The sequence below is a fragment of the Dendrobates tinctorius genome, unplaced genomic scaffold (genome assembly GCF_039654945.1).
Source record: "Dendrobates tinctorius isolate UK_male_01 unplaced genomic scaffold, ASM3965494v1 ptg000351l, whole genome shotgun sequence".
In the NCBI taxonomy this organism is placed as follows: domain Eukaryota; kingdom Metazoa; phylum Chordata; class Amphibia; order Anura; family Dendrobatidae; genus Dendrobates; species Dendrobates tinctorius.
The window spans coordinates 2357933-2378745 of NW_027362017.1; the positions used below are offsets into that span (position 1 = coordinate 2357933).

At 42.9% G+C, this 20813-nt stretch overlaps 1 protein-coding gene across 1 annotated transcript in view; it reads right to left on the reverse strand.

Annotated features, from left to right (window-relative positions):
• The window catches only part of LOC141075418 (venom factor-like), a 397441-nt gene that overhangs the window by 194454 nt on the left and 182174 nt on the right, over positions 1-20813 (reverse strand). The window contains exons 9-15 of the mRNA XM_073562451.1: positions 18646-18766; positions 15494-15609; positions 12968-13114; positions 8727-8939; positions 4748-4939; positions 2121-2270; positions 442-571 (exon numbers count right to left, since the gene is read on the reverse strand). Of these exons, the coding sequence (XP_073418552.1) occupies positions 442-571; positions 2121-2270; positions 4748-4939; positions 8727-8939; positions 12968-13114; positions 15494-15609; positions 18646-18766 (1069 nt within the window). The remainder of the gene's footprint in view (positions 1-441; positions 572-2120; positions 2271-4747; positions 4940-8726; positions 8940-12967; positions 13115-15493; positions 15610-18645; positions 18767-20813) is intronic.

Here is a 20813-nt window from a genome sequence, read left to right on the forward strand (position 1 = left end):
TGATGGAGATATGGGCACAGGAGGGGGTGATTCATTTCTGTCATGTGCTCTCTGCTCCTGTTTCTGGGGATGCTAGATTTCTCTCACCCAGTCAGTGTCTGCTGAGGTGTTGTCGAGTGAGAAACCTGTTGCTCATAGCAACCAATCACAGCTCATCTTCTTTTAAACAGCGCTGGTGAAATGAAAGATGCTTCGTGATTGGTTGGTGATACACACACACACACATTCAATGTTATATATATAGATTAACGTTTGTATATATAGCAGGTGAGTCTTTTTTAGTGTTATGTAGAAATTGGCACCTAGATTTATATTTGAATTGTGTTTTTCTTTATGGCTGATGAAAGCCCAGAAGAAACTCTTGAAGAAAAAGTATCCATGGTCTTCTTCGGAAATGTAAGCCCCTAAACTGGTAGATACAGAATCAGCTTTTCCATTTACCAGATCTCTCTGCAGTTGTCATTCCGAAATTTGTCTGTACAGCAAGCCCAGCATCGTAAAATACTCCCATATTATCAGCACCACTCCCAGGTGAACAGCCAATGTCAGATTTCTCCACCGTATCCCATACCTGAGAGACAAAGCAGAGTCATATACAAACGTCATTTTGAACATCATCTACAATATTATTTCCAAATAACTTTTTAACTCATTGGAGCAGATTTATAAAAATAAAAGTTAAGAAGTAGATGGTGTAGAGACTCATTCTCTCAGGTTGGCATTACGTAGTGGTCTCACAGGCAATGCGGTTTGGTCCAAATTGGCACAGTTTTATTACTTTCCTAAAACTCCAAGTAATCGAAAACCAAAAATTGCCCCTTCTTGTCAGCAAATAATCAGTTAATTCAGCAGGGCACCTATGAGACTCTGTCACATCATTCTCTCAACTGCAGCTCACATTTTGGATGGTCACTCACCAGCCATACACTAGACTCTGCTTGTCACTACTCAGCTGTTGGGTGGCTCGGGGCTCCTTCCCTGTCCCTATCACTAGAGGGCGCCCTAGCTCGCCCTATGCCCCGAGATACTTCTGAAGGTGAAGATGCCGGGGCCTCCACTCTTGCCTTATCTCCTGAATCAGCCCTCCATCTGTTCCTTTCCCCTACCCAGTGAAGAGGGGAGCTGTCATTCACCACAGTACACCAACCCGACGAGCAAGGCAACACAAATAAGTGTAAATAAAAATTCCAGGCTTACAAATATTCACTCACATATAACAGGGGAATGCACTGGGGAGTGGAGGAAAGGGAAAAACCAAAGTAAGAGGAGGGAAGGGAGTTATCACATACAAACCAATGCAACAATCACAGATAATTCCTACAAACTCCTTCTCATGTAAACACCTGCAAGCCATGTAGCAAAAGCTAGCTCTGACCATGTGGTTCAGTCAGCACCCAGATTCTAAAGGTGATTGGAGTGGCTAACCAAGCTCAGCTGAGCGCTCAGACTCCCAGAGCTCCCAACATGGCCGATTATCCTCTGTTCTGCCAAAAGAAATTAACACCGTTTAAAAAGAATGTGAAGTGCTTCTTTTCAGCGCAGAAGTAGGTACAATCAGATGCTGCAGTTTTCTGGCTTCTCTTTGTTGCGGTAACCACGTGACACTGCTCCATCCAGCAGACTGACACACTCCTAGTGAATACAGGCCCTGGTTCTAGTAAAAAGCTAGGCATGTGCAGCTAATCAAATCCTGCAGAGACAGGACTTAACCCTGTCCTACCTGACTTTGCTATAAGAACTACTTTTTGGTGTTCATAGCACCGGAAATCATTTTTTTCTGTCTTTTTAATACTGTGGTAAAATTGTGGCATTAGCACAAATTGTGCATGATATGAGCCCATCATTAATGAAAGAAAAAGTCAAGGGTGACTTGTGAAATATAATTTTAATCAACTTTTTCATGAATTATGGCCAACCTGAAGTTAGTCTATTTTCTTTCTTAATTACTTACAGATATCATTTCCTAAGAGATGAAAAATTGTCTTTAGGTCACCCAAGCTTCCTAGAAATACATTGTCCCTCCTCTTTCATTCTTTCTTATCTACCAACTCCTTGATATTGATGTCTTCTACACTCCACTGGAAGATCCTACTAACTGGCTCTTATCTACAGGTTCTTACCTTGCTTTGAGTCAGCTTATGCTTGCTGTTTATTGCAAAAATGCCTTTATCCACTGCCACTAAGCCAACATGGGCGTTATGGTCCGCTTTCAAGGTCAGTTTTATGCGCTCTTGAGGTTTTGCAATGTTTTTTTCAGCTTTCAGTGACAGCTAAGTAAAAAGAATGTAGAAAATACATATATCAATAACACTCAAAAATTGAAGTGATGAGATTAAAAACACTTTGTTTTACCAATTGATCCTTAATAATAATGTTATGGCATTTGGGTTCTTTACAGAACCAGATTATTTGATCAGATTGCAGTTCAACCTGTCCTCAGAGGGTCCACTTACTGAATTTGTGGTTAGTTGTCATTGCTATTGGGATTATTTTATATATGGCCAGTTGGCCACTAATGAAGCAAGCATGATAGCAGAAGCTCTGAGCACTATATGGCATTATACGGGGGCTCCATGATCTGTGAAAATACTCTGCCAAGTGAATGAAGAGCTTCTCAACTTGACAAGGAGCAGAGATGGAAGTCAATGTTGGAGCTATAGCAACATCTTCAGTTATGATGGTGGAACCGCATATGGATTTTTGTGAACTGTGAGAGTTTCTGTCAGGAACACCGCACTGTACTTACTCACTGAGCCAGTGCACGTGTCCTGAGTAGAGCAAACTATGCTAAAAGATACCTGTGGAGCTGGGCATCAGTGGTGGAGATGCGTGCTTCAGACAAACAGGACCTGAAGCACGTGACTGCCAAGGGGCGGAGCCGGCTGCAGGTCTCCCAGAGGGAGCAGGAGCAGAGAGAGATGTCGGCCAGAAATAAAGATCCTACCATCAGGTTTAGCACAAACAGAAGCGTCAATGAGCGCTAGACCAGAGGGATGTCAGGGACAGGCTAAGGGTCAAACCGTATGGACAGCAGAAGTCCTCGGTGCGTAGACAGGAGAATCACCAGAGACGTAGCCGAAGTCAGAAACCAGGAAAATAGACACACAGTACCGAATCAGCAGGCAGAACGGATAGTCAGGACTTAGAAAGAGATCAGTAAACCAGAACGGGTAATAGACGGTACAGAAACGGCAGGCAAGCGCACAACAGGGACAGACCGGGTCAGAAGCCAAGATATCAAACACAGAAGCATGCACACTGCACAAGGCACAAACGCACAGGGGTCACTTAAACTAAGCCAAGGGCAAAAGTATAGCTGACAGAGAACCCTGGTAAAGAGTGAGTATAAATACTCCTCCCAGATCCAGAAAGAGGCCACGAACACTGTGAGTGCAGGACAAGAACCTTGTCCAAACCATGACAGTTTCTTCATAATGTATTGTGGTATAACCGCTCAGTCTTGTTTGTATCAGTTCTCTCCTGCAATCCTCCATGTTGTCATGATGAAGACAATGGTTATTACTTGCTATATTTCCTGAAGAGAACAGTTCATTTTCCCATAATGTCTCATTATTCTGCTGAAAGCTGAAATCTACAACAGGGTAAGGGAGAAAATGGCAAACTCCAACAGCTGTTCCCTAAACAGTCTGTACTGTAGTACAAAATGGGGAGAGGAGGGAGATTCAGCTGCAGTTTTTATGCACAAATAAATACAATTACTTAGCTATACTGCATCGTCTGAGCCATATCTTGCCACCTGTGTCCATTAGACATTTATCACTGTGTATTTCTCCACTGGGTGACATAACTTCATACTAGAGAAGATTTATCAATATAAAGGGGCTTTGCACTTTGCAATGTTTGCTAAAATATTTCCTTTTAAATGGAATCTGTCCCCCCAAAAAAACTGAAATAGAACTATTTAGATATTTATATAGGGAACCTAACTCTTATAAAAGTTCCACTTGTATTGTAAATTTTAGTAAATGTGCTGTGTACAAAAAAGTTTTATTACATGTGTAAATCAGAGGCTTTGGTGCACCTTTGGTGTGGTCAAGGCTCAAAGCACTGTTCCGCCACCTCAGTTATCATCCTCCACCCCTTTACTTGTAGTGATTGACATCGTTCAGTTTGGAGGTCTGCCTTATACAAATAGCCATCTCTGCACTTACTAACATTGAAGGAGATGAGATCAGACACAGTGTCAGTGTGCACAGGGGCTAAGTACTCATCCCCCTGTCCTGTGTGTAGCAATTGGCCACTGCACATAAGAGAGTGAGATGAGAATGCACACACACTGACACTGTGTGCATGTACTCAGTCCCTACTTGTCAGTATGGTCAGGACTTGGGCATTAAGATCATTCAGTGCTCTGAAGGGACTGCTGTCAATCATCACAGGGGAGAGGTTAATGATGGTCTTTGAGGGGGCCGAACGATGAACTGAGCCTCTGCCAAACCAAGGGTGCACCGAATCCCCTCATTTACATATCTAATAAAACTTTTATATACAACAGATTTACAAAAATTTACAGTAAAACTATGACTTTATAGGGGCTAAGGTCTGAATGGCTCAGTTGCAGTTTTGCGGGTGATAGACTCCCTTTAGGGGCACATACAATGACAGATCACATATTAGTGTTAAGAATTTTTTTCAATTTAGATTGTGCTTGAAACTAAAAACAAGTAATTCATAGGCGACAGAATCCCGAAGAAGTTAACATTCACGGATGTCATTAATTCCTTACCGTTCCTGTACAGTCATCCACCACATCCACCCATAGGGAATCAGGTACTATCTGTTTGGAAACAGTGTAATATGCCACAATACGGAAAGATGGCATAAAATCCTCAGTGATAAACAGTGGCATGCTGACCAGGACTTGGCCAACCTGTCGATTGTACTTCCCCACCTTTATTATCTGGCCTTTGCTAAGGATCTGGAAAAATAGGAAGACATTTGTGAGACTCACAAATATGTTTGGCCTCAGCTTTCCGTACAACTTTGACTATTCCTATTGGGTGGTGCACTGTGCAGTACCTTCTAATGGGGTCTTCCCTCGTTATTGAGTACTGTCATACAATGTCCAAAAAAAAACATAAAATACACTAACTTTTATAATTGCTGTTGTCAGCCAAAAGCCATTTCAAACCACAATGGCATTTCATTTGCTCAGTGGACAAGATATCATGAGCCATTGTGTCACCATCATGATTGGACACTATGAGTTTATCTGTATGGGATGTATAGTTCCAGTTAGACCTGGAGTGACATGTGACATCACTCTCTCAGGACCCCAGAAAGGAAGCTCCAATGTTTCAGTTCTTCATTATCTGTCCTGTGGTGAGTGTTGCCTGTTGGCATTTCTGTGATCTCTTGGTTTTCCAGCTTACTGAACTTGAATTCATTTGTTCTTGCATTTTCTATATACTGATACCCATCCCAGTCATCTGACCCAGTCATCCATCAGTAATTTGGGCTCAGCGTTCCCCAATCTGTTTGGCCAAAAACTTGGTAAAGTAGAAAATTATTATCATTATTATTTAACGTACTTCTGCTCGATCGCGAACCATGGTGACTTGATGGATGAACGATCTATTGGAAGAGTGATCTTGTGTAAGCCTAGATAGGTCTACCAGGGTCTTCTCTGCCGTTATCTTGATAGTATCAAGCCGTTGGGATGCTGGTCTTCCTCTTTGCCTTGTTCCTTTTAGTCTTCCGACGATGATGTCCTTCATCCATTATTGCCCTTTTCTTATAACGTGCCAAAAGTAGTCAAGTCGTATATTGGTGGTCCTTGCTTCCAGTGACAGGTCTGGCTTGATTTGTTCCAAAATTGATTTGTTTGTTCTTCTTGCCATCCATGGAATTGATGACATCCTTCTCCAGCACCACATTTCTGTCTTGTTTCTTTATTGTCTGCAGTCACACAGACCGACTGCAGATTTATAGATTTGGATCGGACAACCCTTTAAGGAATGGAAAAATATAGATTTTGCAGTATGTCTCCCACTTGTTCACTCCATGTGTCAAAGACTTGATGCTGTTTTTAAGGTGGTTGTGGGTCGCCCTCCCAGGGCTGTGGGGTACTCGGTACTGTGCCGGTGTCAGCGGGATGTGTCACAGCAGCAGTGACCCAGTCCGTGGCCCTGGGCGCCCAAGTAATGGGGGAATTGAAATGGTGGAATGTAGTTAATGGAATAGTTCGTGACGCCACCTGTGGTGCTGGACAAGGGAGGTGTTAAGCCGACGCTGCAGACAGATCCTCTGGGACAGATGGTGTGGTGCAGCCAGGATGTTATAGCCCTCCACAGGCAGGGCTGTTGTCCCAGGGCAGAATAGGTGAAGTGACACTTAGATGGTATAGTGTCTGGTGCAGGGAATGTAGCAGTGCCAGGCAGGCGGACGCAGGAATGAATGGAGGACACCAGGGCATGTAGTTCCAAAGCTTTACTCACAGTCTGTAGTGCCCGCTTCCGTGCCGTGTCCTCCCGGTCAGGGACTCAGTCAACCTCCAGGGGACGTGAAGCACTCCTTTCCAACACTCCGCCAACATATGTGCCTTTTCTGAACGTCTCCTTTCTAGCGCCTATGATGAAGTCCTCTCAGTACTGAGTTACACTGGAGTTCCTCCTTTCCGATGTTAACTCTACTTGTACGGCAGAGAGCTGTAGCCTGCTTCGGGGACTCCTTACTCCTGAGTCCTGGCTCACTATCAATGTTGCTGTTGTGCCCCCAAGTCTTAGATGGGAGTAGTGCATTTACAGCCCACTACTCCACCGGTGTCTGCTGCAGAACCATAAGTGTCCATACAACCTCGGGGACCGGGCCCCGGCCTTGAGCTTAGGCTTGGAAGGGATTCTCCTCTAACCCCAATTCCACAATCCTCTTCAACTCCTTACGTTCCGTACTAATCCTTCTTTCTTATGGAGAATCAGGCTTTCTTAAATGTCTCTTTCCTGTGCCAGCAGACCCAGGTCACTGAGGCCTGCTGCAGCACTTCCATCCATCCATCCATCCCTCTCCCGGGGATCTCCGTACACAGGTCCGACCTCCTCAGACTCCTGTGACTAACTACTCCCTAATCCTATCTTCTCCCTCTCTCTTCAGTGCAGTCTAAGCTCCACCCACCTCCCAGCACTCTTCGTGTTCCAAGCAGGGAGCCATGAAGGTTGCTCTGCTACACTACTGTGTTTGTGTGGGATGCAGGTGTTGGAGTGTGGTCAGGTGTCTCCACCTTACCTGGATGGTGGGGCACCACACCTCAGGAGGAGGTGCAGTACCTCTGTGGCGACTGAACCCTCAGGGGCGCCACAGTTGTCCAGTCTAAAGCTACAAGTCTGCAGTCACTCTTTGTTACTGTAAACTTGTGAATCCTCATATCGTGTGCACTGCATGCTGTGAAGTTTCACTGGTGTCGGCGTTGGGAATGGGCAGTCATGTGACCTCAAGTCTGTAATATGCATATTGCCAACCACACTCAACTAAATGGGCATGGCGTCACTCTATGCCAGTGGTGTGAGAGGGACCGGAAACAGTCTAGTCGGAATATGGCAGTGAGAATGCATTTTGCATACTTGTGCACACATGACTGCCCATTTCCTGTGCCACAGCATCCTCACAATGCAAACTATATGAGGATTCAGAAGTAGCTTAAAGGGAACCTGTCACCAGGTTTGGCTGATATAAAATGAGGCCATCACCTTTCAGGGCTTATCTACAGCAATCTGTAATTCTGTTGATAAGCCCCCGATCTGACCTGAAAGATAAGAAAAATAAGCTTTATTATACTCACCTGGGGGGGCGGTCTGGTCCGATGGGTGTTGCAGGTCCGGGTCCTGCGCCTTCCATCTTGTTGCAATGCCACCCTCCTGCTTGCTTCATGGCTCCTCGGCATCGCGCTCCTGCGCAGGCGTAGTTCTCTGCCCTGTTGAGGGCAGAGCAGATTCCTGCAGTGCGCAGTCACTGGGCCTCTCTGACCTTTCCTGGCGCCTGCGCACTGCAGTACTTTGCTCTGCCCTCAACAGGGCAGATAGGTACACCTGCGCAGGAGCGCGATGCCGGGGAGCCATGAAGAAGCAGGAGGGCACCATCGCAAGAAGATGGGAGGCACCGGGCCACGACCTGCGACACCCATTGGACCGGACCACGCCCTGAGTGAGTAAAATAAAACTTTTTTTTCTTACCTTTCTGGTCGGATCGGGGGCTTATCAACAGCATTACAGATTGCTGTAGATAAGCCCCAAAAGGCAGTGGCCACAGCTTATATTGACCAAAAATGCTGACAGGTTCCCTTTAAGACTGGCCAACCCTTATAAAAATCATGGAGGTCATACAGAATACTAGATATAAACCGAAAAGGTTATGTGATGGCACACTTGTCGCTGTAGGTGCAATGTGTAGGTGTACATTCACACTATGACCATTAACAGAAAAAAAAAAAAAGGATGTAGTGGTTTTTAAATGGGGTGTACTCATTTTTGCATTAACTAATTTGAGTAAAATAAGATTTAAAAATGAAAGTTATATTATTAACCTTACTTTCATGTTATGGGTTAAAAATGATCTGTGAAATTCGGTAAAATTTTGGGAAATTGTTATTTTATTGAGCGAGATATTGATTAAAATGTTACTCTTCGAAGTGGGTGTACTCACTAAGGCTGAGCACTGTACATAATATTTGCATTCTACGTGGTTGGGCAGTGATTATTCCAGAGTTTACTTACCAAGTAGGTGAAATGTGTGATTTGATTCTGGATATTAATATTGCTATTCAAGATATTAAAGTTGATATAAATTTGCGTTTTGGGTTGCAGGTTGTCATTTGTGACTCCGATATGTAGGTAATTGTTCTGTCCATTCAATGGTCTGTAGGCCTCCGCTGTTGTTTCCGCAGAAGCCTGTAAGTTGTCGGGTAATGTGAGCACAGCCGTTCTTACCTACGAGCAAATAATACAGCAAAATAAATTAAAACCAGGAAACGGAACATGATATCAGCTATGGCATTACCATCGACCCATGGCCCTAACTTTAGCAAATGTGTAATTAAATGTTTGGTTTTGTTTGGTTTCTAAGTACAGAAAAACTTGCACATTGTGAGTGATATACCGAAGTTCTGCAATGTTGCTCAGGGCACAGGACCTGCTATAGAATCATAGAATGTCCCAGATAGGTTCAATTAGAGGAATACTCTTTCACTACCATTTTATTTATCTTATTTAACAGCTTTCTGCTCGGTCTCGAGCCATGGCAACTTTTTGACAGTGATGGGTGATCAATGAGTGGAACCAATCATAGAATGGTAGAGTTGGAAGGGACCTCCTGGGCCATCTGGTCCAACCCCCTGCTAAAAGCAGGATTCACTAAACTATCCCAGACAGATGTCTGTCCAGCCTCTGAAGACTTCCATTGAAGGAGAACTCACCACTTCTCGTGGCAGCCTGTCCCACTCATTGATCACCCTCACTGTCAAAAAGTTTTTTTAATATCTAATCTGTATCTTCTCCCTTTCAGTTTCATCCCTTTACTTCTTGTTTTTCCATGTACAAATGATAATAATGGTGATCCCTCTACTCTTCAGATATTTGTAGACAGCTATTAAGTCTCCTCTTAGCCTTCTTTATTGCAAGCTAAACATTCCCAGATCCTGTAACCGTTGCTCATAGGACATACTTTGCAGTCCACTCACCATTCTGTTCACTCTTCTCTGAACTTGCTCCAGTTTTTCAATGTCTTTTTTTAAAATGTGGCGCCCAGAACTGGACACAGTATTCCAGATGCGGCCTGACCAAGGAGGAGTAGAGGGCAATAACAAGTTCACATGATCTAGACTGTATGCTTCTCTGAATACAGCCCAGAACTGTTTGCCTTTTTTTGCTGCTGCATCACACTGTTGACTCATGTACAGTCTGTGATCTTTTAGGCTATGTGCACACATAGCGGAACTCTAGCGGAAGTTAGAAATTCCATTCCGCGGGAAAATCGCATTTTAAATTCCCGTGATTTTCCCACGGAAAAACTAGCGATTTGCAAGCGTAATTAGCTTGCAGAATGCTAGCGTTTTCCTAGCGATCTGTAGCATCGCTTGGAGAACTGATTGACAGGTTGGTCACACTCGTCAAACGTCCCGGCATCTTCCGGTCCTTTGCGCGAATGACCGCGACGTCATCGCGGTCATTCGCGCAAAGGATTACTGGGACCGGAAGATGCTGGGAGCATGGAGCGAGGCGGGAAAGAGATCGCCGGCCGTCGGAAGGTGAGAATAACAATATTTTTTATTTTAATTCTAGTTTTTACAGGGATATGGTACCCACAGCCTGGAGGACAGTCTTCTCTCCTCCGGACCGTGGGTACCAACCGCAAAGCCACATGTGGAAAGTAAGCAGAACAATGCATTCCTATGTGTGCGGGATCGCCACGATTCTGCAAAATTAATGAGCATGCTGCGTATTTTACCGCGATGCGATACTGCCGCGGGAAAATCCGCAGCATTAGCACAGCATTGCGGAATCCCAAAGGATTGCATAAGATGTTGCTTTTTTGTGTATTCACAGCAAAATCGCGAGTTTAAAATCGCCGTGAAAACGCAAAAAAACCCCGTGTGAACCCAGCCTTAGTATACCCAAGTCTTTTTCACACGTGCTGTTGCTTAGCTCATCATATGGTTCGAACTGTGCAGGTCTTCAAGTCAACAAAGTGCATTGTTTTTTTGCTTTGGAATTTCAAAGTGGTAGCTCTACTCTACAGACTCTCTGGAGCTTTTTGTGGTCATACCCTTTCCAATGTAGTGCTGGGATATTGGACACCATAATTACTGGTAAATAGCTGCAATTGTGTGTGAAAGTGGAGAGGTTTAACACTAGAAGTCCCAGAAATTTCGAGCTCCCCCTGAAGGCCCGAAAGAGGGTCAAATGACCCTTAGTCCGAACTGACGACTCTGATGGCTCCAATTAGCATCCTTTCATTTGTAAATGTGGCCATTGTCTGAGGATTCTGCAGGGGGAAGTAGAGCTGAATTCATCCTCAAAACACTGTGTGAAACACAGGTCAAGAGACTTTGCATTTTGAGGGAACTGACAATTTGTATAAACCACACATTTTGTTTTGAAGCACACATGAAGTGTTTTGGGAGAGATGTGACCTTTTGCTGCTGATCCGTGCTGTTGTGCTGCATTATTCAGGTCATTTTGCCAAATGTACATATAGTTTGCAAAACATACAATCTGTTTCAATTTTTCAAGTTTTTCTAAAAGAATTTAGTTATGTTTTTCTTTTAAAAAAGATGTGAAAGAAGTGGGTTAAAAATGACAGACAAAAAACAAATTAATTGTGTTGATCCACCTCAACAAAGGTCTTGTAAAAGAGCAAAAGAATGTAAGCTGCTCCTGAGTGTGTCTGCCCACCCCCCAGCTGCATTGTTGTGCGGGGGATATGCATAAGGTTGCTAACACCTTAGCAAATTTGCATGCAGCCTTTTGTGCTGTGGGGGACAAATACACATACAAATACACATGTGGCAAATGTACCAGGGACATACCCAGGCAGTGCCAGGTATGTTCCGACAGTGCAGACAGACTGCTCGGTGAGTGCTGAAATGCTAGTCACACAAGAAGGACATGCCACTCACACACACACATGCAGCCCCCACTGCAGCCTATCGTAAATATGTGTGGAATTGTTTTATTCCTTGTATTTTTTTTATTATTTTTATATCAAAAATAAAAAGCATGGAGACAAATAGCAGTTGTTCTTTTGTATATTTTTCACACTGACATTTCAGTCCTCTTGACTTAGACACAAATGCTTCTGGTCATTACTCACAGCTGTACCTTGCTCTAAAATTTCTAATTCTCTATTTAAAATATATAAAAAATGATTCATTGTTTCAGTGCTTTTCTGCTCAAATAAAACTAAACTAAATACAATATGTATATTCTTTACATTATCAAATACAATAAACTGAATAGAACTAACTAGAAACAAAAAGGCGAAACTCAATGGAAAACAACAACCTCCTGTGGTGCGACAGTAGTGGCCTTAATTACAGAACAAAAGACGGTGATTATAGGATGTTAGATAAAATCTTTCAGGTCATTGGACCCCTCTCTGGGTTCCAAAGGTAGAAATGTTAAATGACCCCTCTCTGGGACTTCCAGTGTTAAAGACCCTGAGTTTCACTTCCTTGAAGGCCATATTTTCTACCTATAGAAACATAGAAGGGTTTATAACCCTTGATAATTGAAATTGTTTGTACTTTTTACGCTTCCAGAGTGTTTTAAACGCCGGCACACCCAGCTGTTTTTTTAAGGCCAAAATGCTCGCAGTCGTTTTCCTGAAGCAGCTTTGTCAGTGTATTTTCAGACTTTCTTTAAAAACAAACCAGTGACTTTCAATTTGAGATGTATCTGTATGTGCAGGGACATTATGAAGGAGCGGACATATCATTAGTGCGACCTGTGCATCCACGCAGGGGTCCAGGAGGTAAGGGGGCCCATTTCTACCTCCAAAGCAGGTGGAATTGTGCATTACGATAAGTTACAATAAACAGAACAGTCCAAATAGCAGATACAGTTTCATTGAGTGGCCTTCCCCTTTTAAAAGTAAATCCAGGTTTAGTCAGTCTCCAGTTTAGTCTAACCATTGTACAACAAGACTTTTCACCTTCACGCACAGACAACCTCTGACGTAGCTGAGCTGCCTTAAATAGGCCATTCCAACTCCGGATTGGAGATATGGGAAAGGCCAGTCCCACCCAGCTCTTCTTGCCGTTCCTTAAACCTAGATCCAAAAATCTGGACCATTAGAAACCCTCTAAGCAACTAATTTGCTGCAGCCTTCTCTCCAGGATTCACATCACAGAGGCTATCCACCTCAGTGACACAGATCTCCCACTAAGGACCTGAAAAGCTGAATCCTTACAGTACTATTAACCAGAAATGTGAATGAATTGAAAAGAAATAGAGCTTACAGTTATCTTCAAAGATTTAACATTCAAGGCTGTGTTCAGTTTCAGTCTCGCTATTCCATCTTGCTGAGTTGCACCCCTCTCATTACCTGGGTTTGCTACCACTGCAATGTTCTTTGCAGGAGAACCATCAGGGTTCGTTACCATGACCTATGTAGAGGTAAAAAAAAAAATACATAAAAATGATTTTGGGAAATGAAAATAATCTACACATAGGAAAATAAATTAATACTTCAAAAGGATTTTGGAAAGATGATGGCTTGAGCCCAAAAACGACAACTGAAGTTTAATGTAGCTGACTATACTATCGTACTCAGGAAGCAAAGTGAATACCGTAATTATATGCTAAATAATAAAATATTGGGTCACCAAAAAAGACCTGGGCATATGAGTAGACGGTAAACTCAACTTCAGGCAGCTGCTGACATGGCAAATAAAATCTTTGGATGCAAAAAAAAATATATAGATGCTGCTGACGCGGACATCGTTTTGTCTCTATACAAGAGGTTTAGAGCGCCGGATCTACAATTATTTGGTAAATACATTTACTGAACCCTGTAAAATACGGTATAGCAGCCCATTATATTGACACTAGAAGGGTTCTAACATTTATATTGCACAGTCATTTTTTGATTATTACCTGACATTAATTCGTATCACTTTTTTTTATTAAATTATCCCATGTTGTGCTTTTTATGTCTTCTTTCTAATGTTATTTTTTCACTTTTTCTAATGAATGAATCTTTCTTGTATTATTTATTGCTATTTCCTTTATGTATGTTACAAATTTTTTTGCATAAATTTCAAGGAACAATCTTTTTTTTTGATACATGATCACATGTCACCTCTATGTCGCTGCAGATTTATAGATCTTATTACAAAGTACAAATGTATGAAGAGACAGTACAGAGATTTGTATAACGAGCTTTTAACATCGAAGCCTGCAATGGGGACAAGGGAGCATCATCTCCGTTTAGATGAAAGAAGGTTTATCGTGCATGAAGTGAGACTTCTGAGTCTTTACTGCGCAAGCAATGAGACTATGATTCTTTACTGTACAAGCAGTGAAGCTTTGAACCTTTAACTCTACAAACAGTGAGATCTTGTATTCTTTAATGTACGAGCAGTAAGATCCCGGATTCTTTACTGTACGAGCAGTGAGATATTGGATTCTTTACTGTACAAGCAGTGAGACTATGAATCTTTTACTCTACAAGCAGTGAGATCTTGGATTATTTAGTGTACGAGCAGTGAGATCTCGGATTCTTTACTGTACGAGCAGTGAGATCTTGGATTATTTACTGTATGAGTAGTGAGACTATGAATCATTTACTCTACAAGCAGTGAGATCTTGCTTTCTTTACTGTACGAACAGTGAGATCTTGGATTCTTTACTGAGACTATGGATGTTTACTGTACGAGCATTGACACTATGAATCTTTTACTCTATAAGCAGTGAAATCTTGTATTATCTACTGTACGAGCAGTGAGATCTTATATTCTTTACTGTATGAGCAGTGAGATCTTGGATTCTTTACTGTATGAGCAGTGAGATATTGGATGGTTTCCTGTACGAGCAGTGAGATATTGGATTTTTTACTGTACGAGCTTTGAGATCATGGATTCTTTACTGTACGAGCAGTGAGATATTGGATTCTTTACTGTATGAGCAGTGAGACTATGTGACTCTACCACATGATGTGATAATTTCCAATTCCCTAAAAATTACAAAGAGGGATCTTGATGCCTTTCTTGATAAATATAATATTATCAGTTATGGGGACTAGATTCTGTGACGGGACGTTGATCCAGAGAACTTGTCTGATTGCCGTATGTGAAGTCAGAAAATATTTTTTTTCCTAACATGGAGCTATTGGCATCTGCCTCGTGGAATTTTTGCCTTCCTCTGGATCAACTTATTATTTTGAAGTTTCCTGCAGTTTCAATATTCTAGAGTAATCATTCTTGGTAAATTATGGTGCAACCTTACTGTTTTTTTCTTATATGCTTTCTTTGGTTGGCACCTATTCACACTAGCTTAGATGTGCTGGTCCTTTTTCTCTATTTGTATGTTATTTTAAAGGTTGAACTCAATGGAATTGTCTTCATTTAACCATAAAACTATGAAGCTATAATAAAAAAAATACAAGACTTCTTTTTCTTTCTGTCTTACCTTCCCTAATTTCTGGCCATATCTATCTACCACAACATTTCCCAAAAATATTTGCTTACTTGAAAATCAATATAAAAATCCTGGGCGGCTGCCTCATTAATACCCAAATGCCAACCATGTAAGTTGACTTGTTGATGGTATTTTCTATTCTGCGTGCCAAGTTGCTCAGTGCTGATTGGTTGTCAAGGAAAGCAGAGGTTTCGGGTGTCCTCTAGCTCGGGTTGAATGGGCAATCTCTGCCATAGTGGTATGCAGATGAGGACTGGACATATTTGGAGGTCATCGAGGGGCAGGATGAACCTTGATTGACAATGTCACATTGATTCATAAATATCCTGTAGAAACAATATACAAACCAAGAGGTCATACGGCATTCCGGGCTTAAAATATTTAGACGTTCTGGTGAAGACAATTTTATATGGAGACTTCACTATGTAGATGTTATCCAGCTCCGCTTCCACAAAGTCACTGCCTGTAATAGAAAAAAGTGCCAGACATGTTCAATTAGAGGAATACTCTTCTACTACCATTTAATTTATCTTATTTAACAGCCGTCAGCTCGTTCTCGAGCCATCGCAACTTTTTGACACTGATGGATGATCAATGAGTGGAACCAATCATAGAATGGTAGAGTTGGAAGGGACCTCCTGGGTCATCTGGTCCAACCCCCTGCTCAAAGCAGGAGTAACTAAATGATCCCAGACAGATGTCTGCCCAGCCTCTGTGTGAAGACTTCCATTGAAGGAGAACTCACCACCTCTCGTGGCCGCCTGTTCCACTCATTGATCACTCTAACTGTCAAAAAGTTTTTTCTAATATCTAATCTGTGTCTCCTCCCATTCAGTTTCATCCCATTGCTTCTAGTCTTTCCTTGCGCAAATGAGAATAAAGATGATCCTTCTACAATGTGACAGCCCTTGAGATATTTGTAGACAGCTAGGCTGCCATGAGAAGTGGTGAGTTCTCCTACAATGGAAGTCTTCAAACAGAGGTTGGACAGACATATATCTGGGATGGTTTAGTGAATCCTGCATTGAGCACACAATAGACCCTGGAGGTCCCTTCCAACTCTACCATTCTATGACACAATGGACACAATGACCCTGGAGGTCCCTTCCAACTCTACCATTCTATGACACAATGGACACGATGACCCTGGAGGTCCCTTCCAACTCTACCATTCTATGACACAATGGACACGATGACCCTGGAGGTCCCTTCCAACTCTACCACTCTATGACACAATGGACACGATGACCCTGGAGGTCCCTTCCAACTCTACCATTCTATGACACAATGGACACAATGACCCTGGAGGTCCCTTCCAACTCTACCATTCTATGACATAACAGACACGATGACCCTGGAGGTCCTTTCCAACTCTACCATTCTATGACACAATGGACACAATGACCCTGGAGGTCCCTTCCAACTCTACCATTCTATGACACAATGGACACGATGACCCTGGAGGTCCCTTCCAACTCTACCATTCTATGACACAACGGACACGATGACCCTGGAGGTCCCTTCCAACTCTACCATTCTATGATTCCTAAATCTATATTCCTGTAAAATTTATAACTGTGCAGAACCAACTTTTATTCTCATCCATGACATATGCAAATTTCTTTGAACTAGTTCAGTAGGCATTGCTTTGCCCAGAACAATATGGCACCAAATGTGTGACACCTGTTTCACTTGTCAACTCATTTTACAAATGATTAAAATGTCCCCATATCCATTGGCATGTTGTGCAATCCCATGGCGGTATGAAGTCTTGCCCATGAGTAAGATTTCAAGCAAGTGAAGAAGATGTCAATCGTACCCAAACTGTCTAGTGTTGGATTGTTCTGGATTAAGTGACACCCTGCCAGATTAGCCATAAATTCTTTTTGCATTCCAAGGATGTGAATGAATATTTTTTTTTCTCAATTAGAGCTACCAAGGGCTTGATGGGTATACAGAATTAAAGAATTCCTCCTTCTCCCATCAAAATGTTTAACCTCTTAATATATTGCAATCATTATATTATTTAGCACTGTGTACTTACAATTGCTCATTTTGCCCTTGTACTCGGTTAATTGCATTAGACTTATGACATCACATGATGAAAAACTGACTGTGACACTTGTCACCATCACTTCTCATGGATAGTTTGTGCAGCAGGGAAGTCAAGAAGTCCATGGTCAAATATCTAGAGAGTTCATCATAAGCAGAAGGGCAAGGCAAATGGGTAATCAAGTCACAGTCCGAGGTCAGAATACCGGGAAGTCAACTGACTGAGACAAAGGGGCAAGGCAAACAGATGGTGAAAGGCAAGGTCGGGTCGGAAATTATCAGAATAACAGAGCATTGGGAAACAAGTCACACACACCACCAAGCTGAAACTATGACTGGCAATAGTTATCCATCTCCAGCTAGCTAAATAGCCAGTTACTTTAATGTGAGACACCTGGAGCAAACCTGCTCTAAATGGACGGCTGGGTGGTCACTCAACATACTGACCACCCAACAGCCCCTATCACTGGGCAACTCGATGTCACTCATAATTTTTGCAGCACAGCACACCCTTGCAACTGTTTGGGAAGCTGGGCTGTCACTCACATAACTGACAGTCCAGCACGTCCTTGCACCTTATAGGACCACAGAGTTGTCACTCACTGCATTCCTAAGACCTTCTGATGGGTAGAGTCGTCACACTAGTTGAATGCTTCTAAGCTATATGTAGAAACAGGAAGTCAATCTCCTCTCTATGAGTCATGAGTCACTGCAAAATTCCCTGGCAGGGTGAGGAAGGAGAAGCTGGGACAGGAATTGAAGAAGTTAATGCTGAATGCAGGGAATAGAGATTTCCTGTTTCTACATAGGGCAGAGAAAAGAGAAGAATTATCTGGGTAGAAAGGCAAAATGAGCAATTGTAAGTACGCAGTGTTGTGTAATATAATGACTGCAAAATAAGAGGGCAACAATGATGGAAGTGCTTCTTTAAGGCTCTAAACAGTTATATGAGAGGCTGCAGGGATTTAAAAAAACTGTAAGTTTTCCTCTTTCATCAATGGGCTGGTTATGTAATGCAGGACAAGACAGGTCTTCCAGAGCAAGAGATGCACATTGTAACCACTCTCCATTCTGGCCAGGAGATGAAATGAGATTTCCTAAGCAAATTTTCTTCTTCTATATGGTGTTCAGTTTTGCATGCCACAGTAGCTATATTCTCCTGGGATAGATTTCCACTTAAAGGGATTGTCCAGCCACAGGGTCCAAGTCTGCAGTTGCGCAATGTGAGTACAGACTTGTGAATTCGTGCGCTGCATGATGTGAGGGTTTTATACGCAGGCTACCAGTACTCTAATAAATACATTTCTAAACATTTCAATTGACGTAAAAGATCTCATCCTTCTATCCAGTTTTTACATGCAAGAAGCCTTGTAAAAATCATTTAGTGCACCAATTTTTTTTCTTAGATTATTTGATTATGTCATGCCTTATTAATCAATTTCCTAACCTTCATCAGTGATGACAGTCACCGAAACGTAGAGTTTATACTGCAGCAAATCCTCAGGATTTTTGAAAGATTTCACTAGGTCTCTTCGTTGTAGTTCTACATGTCCTATGCCTTCTTCAATCTAGACATTTATTAGGTAATAAACGGAAAAACAAAAGGGAAAATTAACCAAAAAAAGAGGAATATTAGATTTGGAGTAAAAACAAAATATTTCCCTGGTGGAATTATTTATACATAGAGTTGAGCGACTTTTGGTTTTTTAGGGTCGCGTTTCGTTTCGTGAAACCCGACTTTTCCAAAAGTCGGGTCGAGCAAGATCGTCCGATTATAGGGAAAAGTCGGGGTCGTCCCGAAACACGAAACCCAATGTAAGTCAATGGGGAATAAAAGTCGGCAGTGAGAGGAGGACAGGAAACACACCTACAGTGCCCATTTGAAAGCCAAAAGCATCAATTCTTCTTACTTAAGCTTGTCAACCTTAATTAACTTCATAATACAAGTTACGCACTGAAAAATGGGGGTTATTTGGCTAAAGTTGTGGGGGGGTAGGGCTGGCTCCAGGTTTTCACGTCCCCTGGGCCAAAGAGCGCCCCTTTAACACATACCACAACTCATCATGCTCCGATACGGCAGAGAAATAGCGGTATAGTACAATGAAAAATACTTCACTTTTTACATCTCATGACGAGGCCCATCTATTTCTCCATACAGAATCATTGGTCCCATATAATGTTTGAAACAGTATATGATGAGCTCCACATAATGCTACAGTATATGTTGGTCCCCATGGATGAAGCTCCACTGTCTTATGGGCCCAAATAATGATCCAAACATAATGGGCCCCATTTCTAATGCTCTAGTGTATAATGGGCCCTGTAAATGCTGCTCCAGTGTCTGATGTCCACCTTTGGAATGTTCCAGTGTATGGTGGGCCCCATCTATCATTCTCCAGAGTATAGTGCTCCCCAAAAATTGCTGTCCCAACATTGAAAACAATCAAATAAGTCTCCTCGCTAGGGAATCCCTGTACTTGTCTGGACTCCTCGTCGTCCCCATCTTCCATCTCACTGCACAGTATTTCAACTTTACAAGTGCTGTGATCCTGAGCAAGCAGGGGGGGGCCCACTCGTTGGCGACGGCACTGGGACAGGGCCCCTGATAGTACGGTGGTGTGTCTGATGGCGGGTGGGCCGAACCTGCACTTTCATCTGCAGCTTCCTCTTTGTCACCGTGTAAGATGGAACAGTATATGGGAAGGGTAACCTGAGTTTCATCAGGGTCAGATTCAGGCCGAGTAGCGTGCGAGGGGAATGTAGTGGTCTGGGTCAATGTACCAGCAGATTCATCGAGCAGTGGCTGGGCATCAGTGCACTTGTGTCGCCCCCAGGAGTACGGTCGCCACAGTGGCATTACCTTCTTCCTAGGGAGTGTGATGTCATGCTTGGGAGCAACGAACGATCTCTCTAGCAGGTTAACTGATTGGGCGGCGTTATTCCCACGAGTCATGACCCTCCAAACAGCGTTCATGAAGGCAAAGTGTTTGTTTTACGTGGGCAGTATGGTTGCAAAGCTGAACCTTAAAGGAATGTCCACAAGGGCACCACCAGGAGTGGAGCCTACGGTTAAATTCGACTCCACCTGGGAAACCTCAACCATGCCAGCTACAGAACAGATGCACACATTGCAAGCTTAATTCCGTTAACGAACGAGACTCCGTCATGCCCCGCGGTCCGAGTCCGGCTTACTAGAGGGACACGTGAGGCTCTGGCACATGAGATTGGCCAATAACTGGTGTGTCATGCCATTACATGTCCGTGGCTGCATGTGCGCTACACTGAAAAGGCCAGCGTTTGTCGCTTACAGGTGCAGATAACCCGCTGAACAACGCTAGTGATGGGGATCACTGATGACAATTATTACCCGCGAACAATGATTTCCCAGTAAGTGCAGGTCAACCGCAGTTCCGGAATTAGGCCTAACCGTCATTCCTGAAAAAATGAAAAACTTACGTGTGCAAACCACAGGTGCTGTAGCTTGCTTAACAGCTCGCCAGCCGTTCTCACGCCCAGTATGGATTGCACGTGATTGCACAAAGGTTAGAAAGGGTACCGTATCCCCGGATAACATGTATGGATAGCGTACACATTCAAAATATATGTCTATACATC